At 39.2% G+C, this 23,600-nt stretch overlaps 1 protein-coding gene across 11 annotated transcripts in view; it reads left to right on the top strand.

Annotated features, from left to right (window-relative positions):
* MID1 (midline 1) overlaps window positions 1-23,600 on the top strand; it is a 388,305-nt gene that overhangs the window by 346,135 nt on the left and 18,570 nt on the right. For all 11 annotated transcript variants that reach the window (XM_055377019.2, XM_055377024.2, XM_063702812.1 and 8 more), the window contains exons 5-7: window positions 5,034-5,182; window positions 12,922-13,049; window positions 17,834-17,977. In XM_055377019.2, coding sequence (XP_055232994.1) covers window positions 5,034-5,182; window positions 12,922-13,049; window positions 17,834-17,977 — 421 coding nt within the window. The remainder of the gene's footprint in view (window positions 1-5,033; window positions 5,183-12,921; window positions 13,050-17,833; window positions 17,978-23,600) is intronic.

Genomic DNA, 23,600 nt, shown 5'->3' with positions numbered 1-23,600 from the left:
TAGGGATGGGATGACAGGAAAGGACGGGCACAGTTAATTACAAAGGGGCAGGAGGAAATTGTGGGGCATGATATATATGTTTATTATCTTGACTGTGGTGACTGTTTCATGGGTGCATACATATTTGAAAAACTGTCAAATTTGCACTTTAAGTATGTACTGTTTATGATATGTAAATTCTATCTCAATTCAGCTGTTTATTAGACATATAAATTGTGTATTATATAATGAAAAAGTCCTCAGAAATTAAAATTAATGAACTAGGGTGATATGTATTAGCACAGACAAATCACAAAAACAGAAGCAAGTTTTATAATTATTTGTATAAGCATTATATAAAATTTAATAAACTACCAAAAAATCCCATACATTGTTTAGGTATGTGTACATAAACATGTTTGGGAGTGATCAGCTCTAAATTCGAGAGGGTCTTTTCTTCTGGAGAGAGACATGAGTGAGATTATAAAGTGCCACATAGAGGCTTTAATGCTATCAATAATATTTTACCACCAGGTGTGGTGGCTCATGCCTATAATCCCAGCACTTTGGGAGGCCAAGGCGAGAGGATCACTTGAGCCCAGGAGTTTGAGACCAGCCTGGGCAACATAGTGGTTCCCCATCACTACAAAAAATAAAAATAAAAATAAAAATTAGCCGGGTGTAGTGGCATGTGCCTGTGGTCTCAGCTAGTCAGGTGGCTGAGGCAGGAGGATTGCTTGAGCCTGGAAGGTCAAAGCTGCAGTGATCCGTAATCATGCTACTACACTCCAGCCTGGGTGACAGAGCAAGACCCTGTCTCAAAAAAAAATCTTTTTTTACTTCCTTTTGAAAACTCTGAAGCTCATATGATGAAAATACTGAGATTTAGTAAACCTGGTACTATGTACAGGACAGTTCATTATATTCTTAAAAATTTTTTGTATGTATGGAATGCTTCACTTTTTAAAAAGTATACATTTGCTCAGCAACATTATCTCAGAAGGCAATCTTAGAAAGCAGATGTTACTTGGGAAAGATGAGGGCCGCACTCCTTTTCTCTTGAGTTAGTACTTTGGCACATGCCCAAGGACTAGTTGATTCCAAACCCTGAAACTCACAGTGACTCAAGTCCTTAGCCAGGGCATATTGTGTCAGAGGCCTGTTTTTAAGAGGAAGGGTGCGAATGCCAACCCGTGGAAATCTGAGGTGCCAGACAGGGAGGGCAAGTGTGGACTTGGGGTTCACTGGGGGACTTGGGTCCCTGCACCCCAGGGTGGCAGTGGCAACTGAGGGCATTGAGTCTAAAGAAGGGATGGTGGGGACTTCTGACAAGCAATTGGAAGTGGGCAGGTGGAGCAAGAACCAGGCAGAATTGTGGAGATCACAAAAGTGAGTTTCATCAGCTGCCTTATTTTGCCCCTGTCTATCTCTGACACTAGTCACTCAGCTGTCAAACTCACCTCAAATTCTGCAGTTGATGAGGTCACCAAGCAGGTGATATTATTACACGTTAGTACCTACTGATGATTCCTGCTCTTGGACCATTGTGCATTCTCTGAAACAAATTAACTCGACAGCCTTTATAGGTGGGCGGACTGGAGAGTCTTAAGCCACGAGGCTCCCTGGGAAAGAATTTTCTTCTTTTTTTCAGTAGTCGGGGATAAGTTTCATGTCAACACACAAAGAGCTAAATTCAGATTGAGTTCATTCATTTAATGTTCAGACACAGAGATCTATGGTAGACTTCTGAAGGCCAAAGCTCAACAAAATAAGGGTCCCTTTTCTTCACTGCCTTTTATGTACACTAAATCTTAAAAGTTTAAGAAAATTAACTTGGACTGAATGTTGAGCTCTCCATGGCCTTAAAGAGATGGTGAGAACAGGCCTCATTTTCAGTTCAGATACTTGTGTGAATTGAGGATGCATTGTTTGGACCTAATTGTTTTGGGGTGTGTATCCTACATACATATAAAAAGATTTATATAAAAATAAGTGTTTAAAATGCATTTCAAGCAAAATAAAGCGGCTTTTAAAAGAATGTGTAAGGTATAATAAACAGCAAATAAAATGATATAAACAGCCCTGTGTCCCTGCTAAAAGGAGATTCCAGCAGGCAAACTATTTCCATGACTAGTAGAGAGTAAATTCCAAAAGTTACAATGTGGTAATCTCACTTCCCAAAGGAAAAATGAAGAGCTGACTGGAAAATATTTCCCTTGCAACATTAAGGCAGACACATACAGAATCTTTTTATGTGTCAGTATCTAATTTTTTTAAACATCAAATTTTATTCACCTTGTCAGCTTTTAAAAATAATACATTAAAAAGTGTTGTCTAATAGAAAACTAAGTACTTCGCTCCATGCTGGGTGTCTGAGTTTGAAGTGCTGTGACAAGTAGGACAGTGTTTCAGAGTGTGCTGCAAATCAGGGCCATCTGACTGTAATCAAGCCAGGGGTCAGCCGACTTTTCTGTCAAGGGCCAGATAACAAATATTTTAGGCTTTGCCATACGGTCTCTGTTGCAGCAACTCACTTCTGCACAACATTGTAGCAAGAAAGCAGCCATAGATTATGTGTAATCAATGAGTGTGGTAGTATGCCAATAAAACTTTATTTACACAAACAGGCTGTATGCTGATTTGGCCCACAGATCACAGCCTATGAACACCTAACTTAGAGCAGTGTTTTTCTTTTTTCTTTTTTTTTTTTTACTGTAACCCGCAGTAAGAAATACATATGACATCACAATACAGCGTGCACGCATGCACACACACAAAAGGTTTTACAAAACCCAACTTGCCTTTTCTACCAGGAATGCACTCTGCTATTTGCTTTTCTCCTCTTCTATTTGGTTTTTTAAAGGCTAGTCCTGACTGTCCTAATGATTCATCACCTGCAGGCTTAAAAACATTTGTTGCTTGTTGAAATGCAAATTCCTCCTGCTCTGCAAATTACAACTCCTTAACTCAAATATTGGAGCGTAGACCCAAACATCTACTGTCTTTCGTTCAAAATGATCCCCAGCTGATTCTTTTACACTAGGTTTGCAAAGCTCAAATCAGGTGTATCAGATGAAATTGTACACTAACCTATAACTAAAATTATGCCCAAAATTGTTCTCTGTAGAACATTCCGATATTTTCACAGGCGACTCTCATTTTGTCTTGCTTTAATTTTTGCATGATTTAGGGCTCTTTTATTCTTTTTCCTGTTATGTCACTTTTAATGTTCAATATCATGATAGAAAAAAGAAGAAACTGGAGTTCAAGCATCATCGCATTTGAAATGTGTGTGGTCTTTAATAGGCATATCTAAAGGATAAGTAGTTGTCATGAAGTTATTCTAAAGGAATATTTTGACCTTATTTTCTTTTGCTGGAATTGTATTAAACATCTGCAATTCGGCCATGTAATTTAAATGATTCTTTATGCTGTGTGATTAAATATTCCATTCACTTGGTTTGTTCTGTGGACTGTAAATTAGTTTTCCTTCTGGAATTTTCCTTCCTCTGACAGTTTCTTATGAACATGTTCTAATATCCTGCGCTGCGCTGGATGCCTTCCTTAGCTTTGCCTCCAGATAGAATGATGCCAGAGGCTAAATTCTATTTGGTGTAAAATAAGTGTTATTTTATTCCACTAATGAATACAATTAATCCACTGGGGACAGTAACTATAATTATAATGCATTAAGTCTTTTACCAGGCTCACGATCATATATTATTTGCCCTAAAGTTTTGACACTTCATTCTCTGACTCTTTCAGGAATTTTTCTCACCCTTGCCTGAAATCTTGTGCTTGCTGCCTCTAATTCAGTATGAATTTCCTGTGTTTGCTTATAGTACATACTTGGAATTGGATGTTCCTTAGAGGCCTCAAGTTCTGACATCTCTTTCCTTCCTTTTCTTAGATTAGAGTTATACAGGGATGGTAATGACGACTTGGAGAAAGAAAGAATTTCTTGGAATTAGCAGGAATTCTGGAGAGAGCCTTGAGCCAGCCTTGTCTGTAAGACAGATTAACTGGCCTCCTCCGTACCCTTTCACCCAGGGCTATTTTCCATTCCAGAATTATCATAAAGCCGGTGGAAACCTGTCCCTGGGTGTGTGGTTGGGGGCAGTAGGCACACAGCAATTCCAATTAGCTGTCTAATTTTAACTTGGCTTCTGGCCAGAGGACTTCATCTCACAGCACATTTCAAACACCAGAGCGAACGGTCAAGTGGGTTACCTTGGACTTATCTTGGCCTGCCCCGGAGGTTATGGTTAATTACGTTTGAGGGACATTTTCAAGCGAGACAGAATCAGGAATTGGAATGGAGGTTGTGGAGCAATCATGCGTTTTTATCCCAACTGGGAAATGCTTATCAAAATAGTTCCTAGTTATCAAGTAAGCACAAAGTGCCTGGAAATGACGTTCCCAGTGAGGGGAAATGGCCCAGCTGTGCTTTTTTTGGCTTTCTCTCATCTGCTCAACAGGAAAAATATTAATCAATGGGAAAAATGCTCCCTTTCTGTTAATTTAACACGAGTTTTAGGTAGTGTGGGAAATAGTAACACCTAATGCTTTTCATTCTCGATTTTATTACATGAATTACAAAAAAACTTTTTAGAAAATGGTTTTCATTTAAACCATAGATTCACCACCTATAAAGATGTTTTATCTTCTTGATGAAAAGAAGATAAACCTGAGATAGAGAAAGTTCCAGGGTTCCCTACAGTCTTGCAGTCATTGTGTGGAATAGTCCAGGGAAGACGTCTGGTGACCCTTTGTAAGTTGCCACCGGGCAACACCTTTTTTTCCCATCAACAGGGAAGCAATTCACAATTCAGTGTTTCCTCGTAAAACGAATTAGCAATGCTTCTCCAATGAGATAAAGAATATCTAAACCAGAGTCCCATAACGGAGCTTTCCATATTTTGATATATCTCTATGCCTGCTTTTTGAACTTTTATGGAAGGATAACACAACAAAATGAAGGATCCAGCCTGATGCCTTTTCATTAAGCAAGACCACCCATGTAACCATCTCTCTCCATGCCTCTTTTGTTCAAGGTGATGAGGCTTCGCAAACTGGCTCAGCAGATTGCAAACTGCAAACAGTGCATTGAGCGGTCCGCATCACTCATCTCCCAAGCGGAACACTCTCTGAAGGAGAATGATCATGCGCGTTTCCTACAGACTGCTAAGAATATCACCGAGAGGTGAGTGCAGGGGCCCCTGGGAACTTCTCGGCTGCTGGGCTCTTGTATCTGCGGTGTGATTGGTTGGTCTTGCCCTCGCCTTGCTTTTATTTTCATTTTCAAGGCTCAGTACCAGAGAGAATAGAGGCTTTGAGCTGTTTTGTTCCAGCTAAAGATGCTTCCTTTTGACATGTGAAAGCCCTTTCAGTAATAGCCTGGAGTCTGGAGTTCAAGGCCTTTGAAACAAGAGTCCACCAGTTAGAAAGAATAAAATCAACCTGCTTTTGGACGAGGGGGGAGCTTATGATGGCACAAAAACAGCATTTATTGTGACTCTCAGATGTGATGTTATCGTACACTTGATGACAAAGAGTCAAAATGAAGGCAAAAACATTAAAGGGAATCTTTTCTTCCATCACAGGACTCATCTATTTTTTTTAAAATCACACAGGTGTTGTTCTCTGTTAGGCCCATTTTCATTTGGTTGAGGAGCTTGGCCTCACCTGAAAAGGTCAAGGCCAACTCATGCAGGAGAGAAAGGACCAAGCTGTCAACCTCATACGGCCTTCTTTTAAAATATTCTTTATTCTCAGGTAGGGAGCTTTAATGTGATGTTATCTGAATGGTTGGCTCAGCAGTAAAACTGGCAAAGATAAGTATTTCTTCAGCACACATACTTGGTTGGTATAAAAATTACTCATCTTCACTGACACAAACATCTATAGCAATTCTAGTGGATCCAAAGAAAAGCACTAGCTGGGCACGGTGGCTCACGCCTGTAATCCCAGCACTTTGGGAGGCCAAGGTGGGTGGATCACCTGAGGTCAGGAGTTCGAGACCAGCCTGACTAACATGGTGAAACCCGGTCCCTGCTAAAAAAAAAAAAAAAAAAAAATACAAAAATTAGCTAGGCGTGGTGGCAGGCACCTGTAATCCCAGCTACTTGGGAGGCTGAGGCAGGAGAATTGCTTGAACCTGGGAGGTGGAGGTTGCAGTGAGCCGAGATCGTGCCACTGCACTTCAGCCTGGGCAACAGAGTGAGACTCTCTCTCCAAAAAAAATAAATAAATGAAAAAACAAAGAGAAGCACTAGGCTGGGCCAGGTACAGCCAATGCCACATAAATGACATCTCTAACTGAGGCTAATGGCTTTGACTTCATTCATTCTAATTTTCAGAGTCAACTGCACTTTATCCAAAGCAATAATAGAATCCTGTCTCTAGAAGACCCCAGAGAGCTCATGCATGCTGATCTTCATCCTAGAGCAGAGATCAGCAGACTTTTTCTATAAAGGATCATCAAGTAAATATTTTTCCGCTTTGCAGGTTGTAAGGTCTTGGTCACAGCTACTCAACTCTGCCATTGTAGCTAGCTCTAAAGCGGCCATAGATAATATAGAAACAAATGGGTGTGGCTGTGTGCCAATAAAACCATTACAAAAACAGGCGGTAGACCATACTTTGCCAACCCCTGGCCTAGGAAAAAAAATACTCGCCATCTTATGACTCAAATTTATTCAAAGAAAGAGAAAGGAAACTAACATTTATTGAGTGCTTGCTTGTTTCGGAAACTTGTGCTAATTCTCAAAATATCGCATAGAGGAGGAGTGATTGACATCTCCATTTTCACTCTTCTTAAAGAGTAATGTATCGTGTTTTTACAACTCTGGTCTACTATCCAACCGGCTTGACTGTATTATTTCTTATATTTGAGGAAAATTCCTTTTGTAGCTGATTAGATACTTATCTCTTCTAAAAGGCATGGATAACAGCTGGCTATCATCCCTGTTATGTACTTAAGATGCTCTCCTCCTTACTCTGAGAGGCCCATTTCTTTCCTCCTGACTCCTTGGTTCCAAATGTTTATTTTCCCTGGGCCATATCCAGTTGCTCAATATTCACCCTAAAGTTAAAAACTGCAAATAGCACTAATACTCCAGTGTACCTAGGACACTAATAGATAGCGTTTACACTTAGGTCACGGTTTCCAACCGGAATCCAGGAGTACTTTTCTCCATCTATGAACTTTGAGATGTCCAGATGAAATGGCTATTATGAACTGCATTCCTCATCAGTCCCTGAAGATTCAACCAAGTGTCACATGAATAAATTCTTACCTAGTGACCAGAGATGATGTGACCCCATAACAGTTATTGCTGAAAGAAGATATGCATCTGAAGTATAGCACAGGTGTGGGAATGCCCACATACAATCTCCCTCAGTTCCAGTGGGACGTATCTGCTCCCATTCAACTCTCTCTGTAACAAGCCCAACTCATCAAGAGCAGGAACATGACTTTGATTTCTCTTTCTACAAAGAATGTGCTTCTGTCAAGTTTGAATTCACAGAGCCTGTAAAAATTTGCCAAGAGCCTTGTCTCTGTTTCTGCAGTCCCCTCTCCTCCCATCACTATTTGTCAATCCTCTTGGCTAATTCCTGAGCCTTTCTATCCTTCCAGCAGCTAGGATATAGAAAAAGGACACTGGGCTTAGACTAGAAGTTGGCAGACCTGGGTTCCAGTCCTAGCACTGCCACTTTTTAACTATGGGTCTTTGAGCTATTTTCTACTTAGAAAATTGGGTTCAGGAACAGTTTGGAGGTTCCTCAAAAATCCAAAAATTAAGCTATCATATAATCCAGCAATCCTACTGCTAGGTACATACCCAAAAGAAACGAAATCAGTATATAGAAGAGATATCCTCAGTCCTGTGTTTGTTGCAGCACTTTTACAATAGCTAAGATTTGGAAGCAACCTAAGTGTCCATCAACAGATGAATGAATAAAGAAAATGTGGTACATATATACAATGGAGTACTAGTCAACCATAAAAAAGGATGAGATCTAGTTATTTGCAACAACATGGATGGAACTGCAGATCATTAAGTGAACTAAGCCAGGCACAGAAAGACAAACATTGCATGCTGTCACTTATTTGTGGAATCTAAAAATCAAAACGATTGAACTCACGGACATAGAGAGTAGAAGGATGGTTACCAGAGGCTGGGAAGTGTAGGGGGTTGTGGGAGTGGGGGTGGGTAGGGATGGTTAGTGGGAAAAAAGAAAGAATGAATAAGACCTACTATTTGGTAGCACAATAGGGTGACTATAGTCAATAATAACTTAATCATATGTTTAAAAAAAAACTTAAAAATGTAACTGGATTGTTTGTAACCCAAAGGATAAATGCTTGAGGGGATTGATAACTTATTCTCTGTGATGTGCTTATTTCACACTGCATGCCTGTATCAAAATATCTCATGTACTCCATAAACATAAACACCTACTATATACCCACAAAAGAATTGTTTTTACTAATAAAAAAATTATTTTAAAAAATTGGTTTCAGAATAGCTGTCACTGTTGTGATAACATTGCTTTAAGTTCCTAAGAACAGGTCATTAGCATTATAGCTACTCCATGAGTGTTAGTTGGATCTCTGTTTTCACGTTTCAACATGTCAGTCTAGCCCGCCTTGTGTGTCTTTTTTCCAATGCTACTCTCTACCTGCCCCTATTCATCAACCTGTCACTTAACATTCTTCTCTAGGACATGACTTCTTTTTTCTGTCTCCTATTGTGCCTGCCTTGGGCTTTGGCTCCTGTATACTTCCAAACAGTCTTTATTCTTCAATTCAGGTGTGGAGCGCAGAACAAACTTTTAATCCCGCAGGCATTCTTGAAGTGAGACTTAGATGAGATTTTCTGCATCGTTAAGCGACTTAAAGTGGATATGTCCTCCTACAAGCTGAATCAAAACTGTAAATTTTTCTTTCATTTCAGAAACATCAAACAACTCCAAAAGGGGAGAGAGCCTCAAGCTTTACATTGTAGGAGATGCTTTTGCTTTGGAACCGGTTGTCTGGCTCTGTGCTAATTGCTTAGTAATTATAGATAGCATTGAGGCTGCTCATTAACATTGGCTAATTTTGCTCATATACTCCAAGTAGGCAGGTACCCTAGCCACCTTGTTTTTACCATTATAGCCCCAGCCCATTGCAAGCTGCCTGACATGAGTGAATGAGTGAATGAATGAATGGATCCATAAATCTGTTAAACGGGACCAATTATTCCTACCTAAGATGGTTATTGTGGGGATAAAATGCAATAATGTAGTAAAAACATTAGCCTAGTTTCTGTCACAAGATGAACATGCAACAAATACTAGTTCTCTTCCTTCCCACTCACTAGATGAATGCAAATGTATAATGTACTATATTCTCAAGTTACACTAGTAGATAGGTCTTTGGTGTGATTGTATATGCACCTTTATAGCATTATGTTAAATAAGCAAAGCTATTCACTAAGTCCAGGCATAAGAAAGTTGGTCTGCTTATGAAGAATCTAGAATTAAAATCCCTTATAGCAGTAACTTATTTGTATCAAGAAGGTGATAAAAAGAAACTTCCCTCTGAATAGTACCTATTGTTCAAAGCACCTAGGAGGTTCTCAGACTCCTCAAGGTGATCCTTCTGTTCCTCACTACAATAGGCAGTTCAAGGATCTTTTGCAGAATACAAAGCCAAGAACTCCAGTTGTCAATTCTGAAAAGATGTTGCTTGGTTCAAAGAATTAGAGCATATCTGATCAGTGGTTTTGGAAGTGTGTCTGCAGGGTGTTCATAGGCATTAAGATAACTGCACGTTTTCAAGGCCAAATGTGTTTGGGAATTCCTGGGCTGACCAAAGTAAACCTATCTTGTTACTGTGAGGCCTCACTGGGTTTTACTTTGGTGATGCACATTGTTTGGCAGAAGCCTTGTGAGCAGCATAGCTCCAGACACGTCCACCTTCTGGAAAACTGGCCCCATGTGTCCCAGACATGGCCGTAAAGCAAGAAGTTGAGAAAGTGGCATAGCACTAACAGCCCTAGTGGATTTTGGCAACTTATCCAAAAGGCCAGAAGATGGGCAATAAGGATTTGGGAAATAAAAACATGGCCTAAAATGTTGAATTTGGCAGATTTCCCCTTGCCTGTCACTCCAATTAGGAATTTGAAGTTGTAGCCAAAGATAAGTATCTTTCCTTCCATCAAAAAACAAATGTGTAGGTGTTAAAAGCTGCAGTAATCTCCACTGATTCTTGCTGTCAGCCTTTGCCTCCCAGGCTAGGAACTTTGATCCTTTTGGTTCCCATGTCACAAAGTTCCTACCATCAAGATGGTAGACATTATTAACAGTGTCACTCAATTTAAAATGTTTTATTTAATTGTTTGTAGACCATGGAACCAGGAGAAACTTGGGAACAAAATCTATTTTGGATGAGCCTGAATAAAGAGGTTTCTGCCAGTGGGCAGGGAAACTGCTAAAGCCAGGGAAATGCAATTGCAAGTTTGGTGCTTGTTTCCCAGTAGCTCAGAACAGTTCTCCCTGCCAGACATTATGACAGAGAATTAATTGGCGTTTCACTTTGCAATATCTTTTAAGAGTTCAAATGGCACCTTAGCATTTCTTTTAACTTTTCTGCATCGAATGCATATATTCTGGGCTCTTTGGTGTGTAGCATAGTTTAAGGGCTTCATAAATATTTGTTGAGAATAATCCTAGGACCTCTATGAAGTTTAAGGACTTTTTGTGTTCATGGGTCATAAGGAAAGCATTTTTAAAGTATAACTTGACCATCAATCAAAAATGCCTAGCAACCATCTCCGTATCCATCAGTCTAAATTAGCAGCTGTTGGTAACAATAATTAGCCCAATTCCCCAGGGTGCAATATTTAGTCAACAAAAGCACTCAACTCTGCTATTCACTACTTCTTGGTGAAAGGGTCAGGAGATGCAGTTAGATTCTCTACCCTCATTCAGACACTTGAAACTCCAAGAGCTTAGACCTTAGACCAGAGCTTAGACCTCTTCACTTGCATCTTTCAATCCCAGTATCATTACATTTATGACATTGTTGATTAGGCTCTCTCCTTCCCTCCTGTACAACACTGAAAATCTGCCAGAAATACAACTATAGAAACTGTATTTCTATGAATTTTGAGCATTTTACAGGTATATTCTTTTTTAGATGGGTGAAATTTACACAACATAAAATTAACCATTTTAAGGCTGGGTGTGGTGGCTCATACCTGTAATCCCAGCACTTTGGGAGGCCAAGGCCTCCCAAAGGGTGATTGCTTGGGCCCAGGAGTTCAAGACCAACCTGGGCAACATAGTGAGACTCTGCTTCTAAATGCACGATTCAGTGGCATTTAGAACATTCACATTGTTGTGTAGCCACCACCTCTATCAAGTTCCAAAACACTTCCATCATACCAAAAGTAAGCCTTATACTCATTAAGCAGTTACTCCCCATCTCCCCTCCCCTCTTAGCCCCTAGCAACCACCAATCTACTCCCTGTCTTTATGAATATTTGCCTTTTTTGGACATTTCATACAAATGGATCATACAATATGTGGCCTTTTTGATGGCTTCTTTCACAGAGCATAATGTTTTTAGGCTTTATCCACATTGTAGCATGTGTCAGTGTTTCATCCCTTTTTATGGCTGAATAATATCCTGTTGTATAGATATACCCACAGATGTAATTTTTAGAGCCAAGATACATTACATTTGTAAATCCAAAGCTTTAAGAGCCATTAAGAGACTCAAAAGGACATATAACCCTTGGAGTAACTGGCCTGAAGTTTTTCTAGATGAAACAGAAGAGTACAGATCTGAAATTCTCCTCCTTGCTGCTGCCAGCTAGCTTTGTGGCCTTGTATAAATGAGCATCAATTTTCTTAATTAGAAAATAAGTAACTAGATTTAGTACTAAATTGTTTCAAGGTTGTTTCTTTGCTCAAAAATTCCCAGCATCCTACGCAATACTCCGCATATAATAGCTCTTAAGAGTGTTGTTTATGGAACTTAACAAAATACCAAACTCAACAAGATTACTAGTCCAGCATCATTTGATATGCTCAGAAATGGTATGCTTCATGCCACAATTCTCTTGTTTTTAAGAGAAGCACTTGCATTTTTGAATCAAAGTGTTCATTATTAATAACTGAACCTTCCAAATGAACCTGAGAGTACATAGAAGGAGATTGAGACACACCAGTGCCTTGCTTTTTAGTTTATACATGAGAACTCTAACCAGAAAACCTAAATGAAGAAGAGAAATAGTGTATCCACTGGGGGAATTTGTGAGAAAGCTCATGAATATTTTACACAGCATCTGCTGGGAATATGGTGCAAGAAAATGAATACAAAGAGAAAGAAAATGAGCCAGACAAAAAACTCCCTTTTTAATGTTTATTTTAGAGAGAGGCTAGTAATTGATTAATCCAATATCTGGAAACATTCTTTTTTAATATTCACTTTGCCTTTTATGCAGTTTGAAATTTTGGAGACTCTCCTTTGAAGTGGATCAGGGTTGCGTCTGAAAGGAACAAACAGTTTCCCAGACAGATGTGTGAAGAAATGCCTGGAGCTATGCGCTTCTTGCTGGGGTTAGATGTGACCAGGCCAGACTGTTAAATACACAGCAACATGAAATATGAATATTCTTTTGCTTTCACAGGGAATTTTTTTTCCCGATAGTAAAAAGGAAGAGGGCAAGCCATTTTGTTGTTTTCTCCAATTCCTTCACTTTTTTTTAAAGCTTGCATTCGTTTGTTTTATGTTACTGTGTTGTGACATTTTGAGATGCCTCTTAAAACTCATGTGTAAAAAAGCACTTTTTAAGAGATATTTATTTTCCTTTTTTTTTCATTTCTATGCAGTGATGTTGAAAGTCATCTTGACATTTCTGAAACATTGTTTTGTTTGCATTACAGAGTCTCCATGGCAACTGCGTCCTCCCAGGTTCTAATTCCTGAAATCAACCTCAATGACACATTTGACACCTTTGCCTTAGATTTTTCCCGAGAGAAGAAATTGCTAGAATGTCTGGATTACCTTACAGGTATTGTCTTTTATGTTCTCTTTAATATTGTGCACACTTAGCGATATAAACACTTTGCCACCAGATCAGTTATTCCCCGATAACCAGAGGAATGGGCTTTTGATCTAGGAATGGCACTAATATTTCCATAAACAATTTCTGGGCATTGCCCTTTGTTTTTTCATCAAAACAACACAGCCCATTACTAAACTGGGGACAGGAGAAAAAGGAGAATCTCAATCATTAAAAGCATACTTACCACTGTTTCCCTCACTCTCAAGGTGTGGGTGCTGAAAATAATATCTCTCTGTGGTATTTTTCATATCACAGTAGTAAGCAACTCACAATACATTAGCAGAGAAAAAATTGGCAGCTAACTGATTGGTTGTCTGTATTGCTTCATCTCCTTGTATTTGTGATCTTGTTTTAATTTGCACAACATCGAGTTGAGGTAAAGCATTATAATCCCCATTTTGCAAATGACAGAGATCAGCCATCTTGCTGGAAATCAGGTAACTAGGGAATGACAGAATTAGAATTTGGCTGGGACCTGTACAAACTCCAAAAACTTCTGCTCTTTCTAGTAAAAGACTGAATTTTATCTTGGCAAATGTCACCATAGCAAAGGTCACAAATTTACATTGGAATTCCTAGTGCTGTGTTTCAGTGTGCTTCCTGGTTGGTGTTTTGTTTTGTTTTGTTTTGTTTCTCCCTTGGTTGAGCTTAAAAAACAAAAACAACAACAAAACAACAAAAACCTCAGGCCACTCCTATTCCTAAGCATGCTTCTAAACTTTTCTTTGCTGTCAACTTCTAAAGCAGGAACTGAGAATATTCACTGGTAGAACCTGGACTGTTTAGACAACCTTATTCGTGTTAGCCAAAGCCACCAGGGCCTGCGACTTCAGGAAAGCACAATGTACACAGTGAAGCCAGATGTGCGCCGCACTTAAGACATACAGCCTTCAAGAGACCACGTCTCTAACTTAGCGTGACATGAGCTTCTCAATTCCAATTCTGTGTGTACATGTTTGTGAGAAAGCGATTGAACAAGGTGGAGCAGGAGAAAGGGAACATTGTGTGATGTTTGTTTTTACAGTCTGTGGATAGAAGGCCAGGGGTTCTATATTCAGGGAGCATTGTACCCAGAAGATGAGCATTTTTTCTTTGCGAGGACCCAATGTGCCGTTTTTAGCCTTTCTGCATTGTCAAGCAAGGCAGGCAGGCATTCCACAAACTTCTTATCTTATGTAACTCTCTCTTTCAAACATACCACTCCTATTAAGGAAGAAAGAAATTGACCAAAAAAGCATTTACCGTATGGAACTAAACTTGGTTTCAAATATTTGTGTACATAATGCCCTCGTATTTAAGCTTTTAACTCCGAGATTTATTTAAACTGACACTATCCAATAAAACTTTCTATGATGATAGATATGTTCTATATCTGTACTATCCAGCGTTAGCTGCATCCCACATGGGGCTATTGAAAACTTGAAATGTGGCTAGTGAATTTTTACTTTTATTTAACTTCAACTAAATTTAATTGAAATTTAAACCACCACATGTAGCTCGTAGCTATTGTATTGAACAGTGCAGGTCTAGACTTTCTGCAGCTAAGCTGTTTTTCACAGTGGCATCCTGTTAAAAATCTCCTTTTTCTTATATCATTTGCAAATGAGTTTAGTTGCAAGCAACAAAAAATCCAACTAGCAGTGAATAAAACCATCAAGGAGTGTTTGTATTACCGTCACAGAAGAGAAGCCTGTGTTCCAGGGCTGGGCAGTGGTTCAGTGATGACCTCAGACCCCAGGCTCTTTCTTTTTTCTTCCTCTGCCGCCTTCATTGTGTTGCCTTTGTGCCACATGATCACAACATGACTACTCCACCTCCAAGTGTTGTGCTCAAGCTCTAGGCAAAAAGAAAGGGGTGGAGGGGAAACGATGGACAAAATGCTCTGCCAGCGAAGTTTGTTTATCAGAAAAACGAAAAGCTTGATCAGAAGACCCGCCTAGCAAACTTCCACTTATGTCTGGTGGGCTGTATCTGTGTTACAAGGTCATGTCCAGCGACAGAAAAGACTGGAAAATTAAGTATTTGCCTAGGCACATGGCCATTCTGCCCAGAATCAGTCTTATTGACAAGAATGTGCCCTTGCCATTTCCCAATAATTATTTCATAGTATTTCAACAACATATACCCATTTTAATCTCTATAGGAATGCAAAAGTATTGATTAAAGGGGAAATTGTGAAAGTAGTTTAGACTGAATTGTAACATACACCATATTTCATCCCGATGGCTGTTTATTTCAAACTAAAGGCCATATGGGGTACCTGCTATTATGTCTTCTGAGCTGTCAACCCCAAATACAAATTCAGTCCATTTCTAGACATAACATCGATCCTGACCATAACATATGATGCTTGGCTGATACTGCCAAGTCCAAATAGTTTATGACATTTGTAAGCAGGAAATGAAGTGTTTGTGGAGTATTAGCCCACCATTCCTTGGGTGGTGTTTGTGACAGAGACAAGAAAATAACACTTCTGGTACTGATTCCATGACTATTGAAATTGGCAGCATGCTGCTGTTCTCATTTACACTAAATTGAGTATTGACTTCTCAGGACAAACTCATTGGGTTTACAGTCAAAATAAGGTTAGCCTGTCTCACTGTAAAAACAAGATTTTTTTTTTTTCCTATGACATGCCTCTAAGTGGTATGTCAAGTTAATAACCCGTAGAGATGACATTTCCTTCCTGATTATGGCTACTACCATGTGTCTCACAGCTACTTGCCTATTTTGAACATACGTTTTCTTTCTATTTAATCATATATTGCAATACAGAACAAAATTTTTCTACAATGGTTGATGGAGAAATAATTCAATGAACTGTTTAAATTGTGAGAGAGTAAGTATTTCTTCACTGGTCCATGCAGGAGTGATCCCACACCAACAGGGACCACACAGACAATAATAAGCACATTTTACGATGCAGCTGGACCTCCTCCGTGGAATGCATATTCTGATTGGTGTCACTGATTCATGCACATCCAAGTCATACCACATGACACTAAATCTCACATGTGAATACTTCAGGAGACAGATGTACAAATACATATTCAAGAAAGAATGCTTTAAAGGTTATGTAGAACCCTTCTGTCTTAATGCACAATTTAATGCCATGCCTGTCACGTTGGAGGTGCTCAACAATGTTTCTGGAATTCAGAACCAATAGGTTAAGCTAATTGACTTAATACCGTAGACTTGCTTCTGTGATACTTGTCCTAGAGGTATATTCAAAAAGCAAAGTGAAGACTACTAATGCAGAGTTTAAATTTACAGTTTTTATAAACATTTCTTCCTCTTTGGGTTTGCTTAGGACTCATCAATTCTAATCATAATTTAGAGCAGGAAATAACTCTGAAATAGTACAAGCAAAGGTTGCTCCTAGTTTGTAGAGTGCAGGTATGTTTCTCCTTTTGAAGTTAGATTCTAGTGGGTAGAAGAGTGGAAGTAAAGGCCCTGGATCAATTCTCTAAACCAGAGGTCAGCAAACTTTGACTGCAAACCACCAGATAGTAGACACTTTAGGCTTTGCAGTCCATATGGCCACAACTACTCAACTTTGCTGTTGCTCCAAAGCAGCCATAGACAATACATAAATGAATGAATCTGGCTGTGTTCCAATAAAACTTTATTTACAAAAACAGGCAGTGGGCCAGACTTGGCCCACAGTCACAGTTTGCCAGCCCCTCCCTCTAAAATATTATTTACAATGCAAAGCACTCATTTTCTCATATTTTCCTTGCTCACATACTCTTCTCATAAAACCAGTTACTGAAATCAATTCAGTAGAAGTCATTTTAAACTCATTATTTTGGTAGGACTTAGACTTCTCTGCTCCAGAATGTGTTAAAGAAATAAAACAGCAGCCTTCTACAATGATAAATTAACCAAATGCCAAAAAAAAGTTTTTTCCTTGGGGAAGGAAAATGTACCTTTTAGATATGATTGACTATGAATCATGGTCTTCTGAATTTGAAAGATCGCATGAGTTGAGAAATGAGAAGAAAATAGGGCTGGACTAGTAAGTTCTTTTTTTTAAGTAAGTCATCGAAACATCTAATGAAAGAAAAATTCAAACAATTATGTGGCTGATTTTTTGTAGGATAACAAACATAAATATTTTTTCAATTGGGTGCCTAAATATATAAGTATCTGGCACCACGTATTAATAGGTCAGGGGTTGGTGAACTTTGGGTTACAACCCAAATCTGACCCTCTACCTATATTTGTAAATAAAGTTTTATTGGAACCTGGCCATGCCCACATGTATAAGTTGTGACTGTTTTCATGCTACAATGGCAGAGTTGACTAGTTGCAACAGAGACTGTATGGCCCACAAAGCTGGAAACATTTACCATCAAGGCCTTTACTGAAAAAGTTAGCCAACCTCCCAAAGTGAATGCAACTATGAAACTTTATCTTGTTTACTTTTTATTTGACAAGTTTTCCTTCATGCACAAGAAAGTATTATTTGTTTAACCTCCCAAACATATTCTCATGATCTCATGATAAACACAGAAAGTCCATACTGGCTGACTCTAGTCACACTCCTTATTAAAAACAAAAGCAATAACCAGCCAATCAGATATTCTTTAGATTGGGGTCACCATCTCTAGGATAGTAGTCCTGATGGACCTATTGAGAAAGACCTGCTTAACTGTCAAACATCTCCTCTGAAATGGTATCCCAGTTGTGTGTGCTTTTCCACTGATAAGCATTCTTGACCCCCACAGCTCCCAACCCTCCCACAATTAGAGAAGAGCTCTGCACAGCTTCGTATGACACCATCACTGTGCATTGGACCTCCGATGATGAGTTCAGTGTGGTCTCCTACGAGCTCCAGTACACCATATTCACCGGACAAGCCAACGTCGTTAGTGAGTATCTCATGGCCTATTTATTTCTGTCTTTGGTGGCTTTCTTCAGATTGATTGCATTCCTGAATTTAAACATCAAAGGAAGACAAGGAAGGAAAGAACACACAATATTTATTGACTTGTCTTTCTTGAACAAGAAAGTGATAGCACTCACTTGTACTACATTAGTAAAAACAGCTGGCTAAATATTGATGAAAATTAATGACCTCTAGCAAACCACATGGATGTTAAGGGAAAGAAGCCAGAAACAAATATATATATATAGAGAGAAACAAATATATAGAGAGATATATATAGAGAGAAACAAATATATATATATATAGTATTAATCCACATATAGGTTCATAACTTAAAGATCAAAATAAACTATTTTGCTTAAGGAAACATTCGTAGGTGTTAAAACTATAAACCCTGGGCAACCTGGTGAAACCCCATCTCTACAAAAAATATAAAAAAAATACAAAAATTAGCGGGGTGTGGTGACACACACCTGTAGTCCCAACTACTCAGGAGGCTGAGGCAGGAGGATGGCTTGAGCCCAAGAAGCAGAGGTTGCAGTGGGCAGAGATCACACTACAGCACTCCAGCCGGGGCAACAGTGAGAATGCTGTCTCAAAAAAATAAAAATAAAAAGTCAGGATGATGGCTACCTCCAGGATTAAAGGGCAAGTGGCACCACTGGAAAGAAATATACAGGGGTTCTTGGGGTTAATGGCAATTTCTAGGTGAAAGTTACATGCTTTAGTCATTTTATCATACATTTAGTTTTATGTACTTTCCTGAGTGTTACTTCACATATTTTAAAAGAAAGGATTTAATAAAATAAATAGCCAAAGAATGTTAAATACCTGGTCCCATTCAGAGGAGAGCTGGGCCCATCACTTAAAATGTTAGTAACTGGCCCCACCTGGGAAGAATTTCCAACCTTACCTGAAACATTAGAGGTGCCCCCTCTCACTGAGGCCTATTTGATATCTGGCATCAGAGATAACTTGGTGATTTCAAATAGCAGTAGTAGCAGGCCACAGAGATGATAATAGAGGAAGCAGTCCTCCAACCCACAGAGTTATTTAAATTGAACTGGGCAAATGGCAATGGACCAGAAGACATGGCTTTTCACGGGAGCAAGCTTGAAACTTCTTTAACAAAGAAAAATACAATATGTCAAAATAGAACAGAATAGAATAGCAGTCATGTTTCAACAAAGAGATGTTTTGAATAAATTCATATCAATTTAATGTGCTTTTATTATATAAACCTTTTCTCTCTTAACTACAAACTGCTCTTTCCTAGCACAAGTAATTCTGAGTCATACGATGCTTAACATAGAAATTTGATTTAGGATTAATTAAAAGAGTGATGCAGAAATACACCAAGTTCTAAGGGACTAAAGTATAAATGACCCATACCAACAAATGGCTCCCCCTACCTTCCTTATATCCACTCTCCCCAACTTCTCCAACTTCCTCTCCTCAACTCCCTCACCTTCTACCCTATAATTGGCCTGCCGTGGAAGCTTTTATTAAAATCTTGCCATTTACCAAGAATGTGTAATTTTTAAATGAAAGTGGAGAAAGTCATGAAATGTCAAGAACAGCTCTGGCAAGCTGCCTGAGTCAGTAGGGAATATAGAAAGGTCAGAAATGGTGAGTGGGACAAAAATGTCTTGGGGGAAGTTGTGGCTAAACTAAGTCTTGAAAAAAAGCGGGTGCATTTTAGCAAGTTAAGGCTGTACCGGACAGCTATGTCATCATAAGCAAATCTATCAAGATGTAACGTAGCAGGGCATATTGGGAGGTCTTGCCTAATTAAGCCTGGCTGGTAAGTGAGGAAAGGGAGACAGTGAGAAATGAAGATAGAGAAATAGAACCAGGGCTCAAACCTATATTGGCCTAGCTCCAAAAAGCACATGTTCTTAATCCTTAATCCTCAGTCACCTAATCCTAATTCACAGGCAAGAGCTAGATTGCAGAGGGCTACCCAGGCCATACCATGTTTGGATTTTACCCTGTGGGCTTGAGAGTCATGCAGGACAGTAGTGTAATCAGAGGTATAATTAGAAGGTGACTCAGGAGCACTGTGGAGAGTGGAGAGGAACAGGGCAGGACTAGAAGCAGAGACATCAGCTGGGAAGTTTCATAGTAATTCACTGAGGCAGAAATAGCCAGGACCTGCAAATGGCACCAGCATCAGAGATGGAAAGGAAAAGATAATTCCAGGAAGGCTTCTCTGCGTCTGGCCCATTTTCCTGGGAAAAAATCATCAGTGTCCTCAGATATTTGAAGTGCTTTTTGGGGCAAGTCGCAGAAGGCCTGTATAGCAATGGTTTAGTAACATTTTGCTCTCCTAGGATTTTGAATTCTTCTGGTATCATTCCTCATTTCTGACTCTATATGCCCTACTGCAAATCATAAAGAAATACTAATTCTCTAAAATATTTTTCTACATGTGCATATCATACACAATGCTTTACCTTGTTTTTTTCAATAAATATTATGTCTGAGATATCATTCCATTTCAGCACAAATAAAGAACTGCCTCATTCCTTTTTGAGGCAGTATCATATCCTATTTTAAAGATATGCTCTAATTTATTTATCCCATCTTCTATAGATGTGTATTTAGCTTGTTTCCAATCTTTGGCCCTTACAAACAATGCCCCAGTATCCCCAAGGATGTTCAAGATATCCTTGAATATCTCTCCTTCCACACACGGGGAATTATATCTGTAGTATAATCTCTTGAGGTGCAATTTCTAGGAAAAGATTATTTGCATTTAATTTTACTTGACATTGTCAAATTGCCCTTCAGAGAGATGACATGATTTTTAAATGCATTTTTCCAGCTGTATGAGCTTATTATATTTCACTGATCTTGGCTACATATACCATAAACTTAACGTGGAATTAAAGTCTAGTAAAATTTTAAACCTTGATTGTGCTTCACCATAAACCTGAAACACAAGTTAATCTATGATCACTAATATCATACTAAATAGTCACTCCTTCATATAAGCAGTGATTCTCAACAAGGGCAGTTTTGCCCCCTAAGGGACATTTGACAATGTCTCTAGAGACTTTTGGTTCTCAAAACCTAGGAGGAGGGTGCTATTGGCATCTAGTGGGTAGAAGTGAGGAAAGATGGGAAATCTCCCACAATGCACAAGAAATCCCCCAACAACAGAGAACTATCTGGCCCAAAATGTCAGTAATGTCGAAGTTGAGAAACCCTAATTTAAAACAAGGTAAATGTATAATATCTACATGATTACATGCTAAATACTGAGACCATAACACACTGATCCACACACACTACTATACTATGTAGCATGGAAGGAAAAACACAACAAAAAGGGGGGAATATAATTAATGTATTTTGTCTTCACTTAAGGAATTGTTTTCTCAATATTTTGTGATTAATATCACTAGCATATTTGGGATAAACTGAACCGGGGATTGTATCAAACTTGAAGAAGATGAAATTCAAAAGATGATCAGAAATTCCAAGGTAAGAGAAAAGAAGCATGTGAAGGTCTGAGAAGAGCAGGTAGAAAATGGAGAGATGATTCATTGTAAAACACCAAGGAAGGTTCTCTGAAAATACATAGAGGACTGATAGAACCAACGTCTGTTGATGAGTGAATAGTCTAACCAGAAAAAGAAAACATTTGGAGTCATTTTATACCAAAAGAGTGGTTCTTGGCCCATGTGAGAAATGCTATATTTCTCTCAAATCATTTTCGTCTGATTCAGGAAAAGTGCTAACAGTTTTCTATTGCTGTGAAACAAATTTCCAAAAACTTAGCAGTTTAAAACAATACCCACTTATTATTTCAGTTTCCATGGGTTAGGATTCTGGCATAGTTGAGCTGGGTCTTCTTCTTAGGGTGTCACAGTCTGAAATTAAGGTGTTGGCTGGGCTGCATTCATCTGGAGACTCAACTAAGGAAGAATCTACTTCTTAGCTCCCTCCATTTGTTGACAAATTTGTTTCATTGTGGTTGTGGAATTCATGGCAGCTTGCTTCGTCAAGGCCAGCAAGGGAGAGAGTCTGCTACTTCAAATCTGTCACCTCCAAACCTGTCTTTAAAGGACTCACTTGACTAGGTCAGACTCACCCAGAATAATCTGCCATTTGATTAGCTCCAAATCAAATAATTAGGGACCTTAATTATATCTGTAAACTCCCTTCGCCTTCGCCTTTATCATATAATGTAATATAAAAACAGGAGTAATAAAAGTGATAGACCTTTGTCCTTTGCCATATTCTGTTGGTTAGAAGCAGGTGACAGGTCCTGTTTACACTAAGGAGAGAATAGTACACAGTTATGAATACCAGGGAGTTGGAATCCTGGGGACCATCCTAGGGCATGTCTTCCTCAGATGGTTATGTCTCTCCTGAAATTTCTTTTTTTTCTTTTATTCTTTCATATATGTATGTGTGTATGTATGTATGTGTGTATATATATATAAAATTTCAGACAGTCTTGCTCTGCTGCCCAGGCTGGAGTGCAGTGTCATGATCTCAGCTCACTACAGCCTCCACCCCCAGAGTTCAAATGATTCTCCTGCCTCAGCCTCCTGAGTAGCTGGGATTACAAACATGTGCTACCACGCCTGGCTAATTTTTGTATTTTTAGTAGAGATGGGATTTCGCCATGTTGGCCAGGCTGGTCTCAACTCCTGGCCTCAAGTGATCCACCCACCTTGGCCTCCCAAAGTGTTGGGATTACAGGCATGAGCCACTGCACCCAGCCCTCTCCTGAAATTTCTTAAATCAAATCGTCATGGGCACTTTGGGAGTACATGTAGCCTTGGCCTTGACTGACGGGCTCTGTATCCGTTGGCTTTTGCTGAATAGCCAACAACCACAGGGCCTAAGTAGAATTCATATTGCTTATGCATCTGGAGTCAACTGAGTGTCAACTAGGAAGCCCTGCTGATCTTGGCTCCCTCACATGGCAGACTGATAACTGTGGCAACCCGACTGCTGCACATCTCTCTCATCCTCCTACAATCCAGCTCAAGTCTGCTCTCACCCTGATTGCAGAGATGAAGGAGTAAAGGCAGGCCCAATTACACACATTCTTTTTAAGCCCCTGTCTGTGTCACATTAGCTAACATGAGGTTTGTCAAAGAAGTCCCCTGGGTGAGCCCAGAGTGAGAATGCAAAGACCTGCAAAATTACAAGGAAGGAGCAAGGAATTGGGGCCAAAAGGCCCTAACTCAATACCAGAGCTTCACCTCATCCCCAAAATGAAAGGAAGATATTTATTGCTTGAAACTTAGGGTTTCTCACTTGGCTAAACTGTGACCAACTTGATTTCTGTGCTATTTGCATCGAAAATAATACCAAACATGATGCATTAATAGAATAGATGATGCAAAAAGGTCATGCATAAAAAAATTCAACAAGAGCAAAACTACTGAGTTTAATGAACTCAGAACTTTATGTCGGGTGATTCCAGAGATGTTTTGTTCCCAGAAACCAGTTGCCATAAGAAAAGAAATGCAAATGGCTTAGTGAAGATTATCAGCCTTTAACGCATAGATGCCAGAAAGGCCCATTCTCCCAGGATGGAAGAAAAACAGTGAAACTGCTGGTGCTGACCAAACTGGGATACT

Source organism: Gorilla gorilla, chromosome X (genome assembly GCF_029281585.2).
Source record: "Gorilla gorilla gorilla isolate KB3781 chromosome X, NHGRI_mGorGor1-v2.1_pri, whole genome shotgun sequence".
In the NCBI taxonomy this organism is placed as follows: Eukaryota; Metazoa; Chordata; class Mammalia; order Primates; family Hominidae; genus Gorilla; species Gorilla gorilla.
Note: the sequence above shows the minus strand (reverse complement) of the source record. Positions and strands in the feature narration are given on the sequence as shown.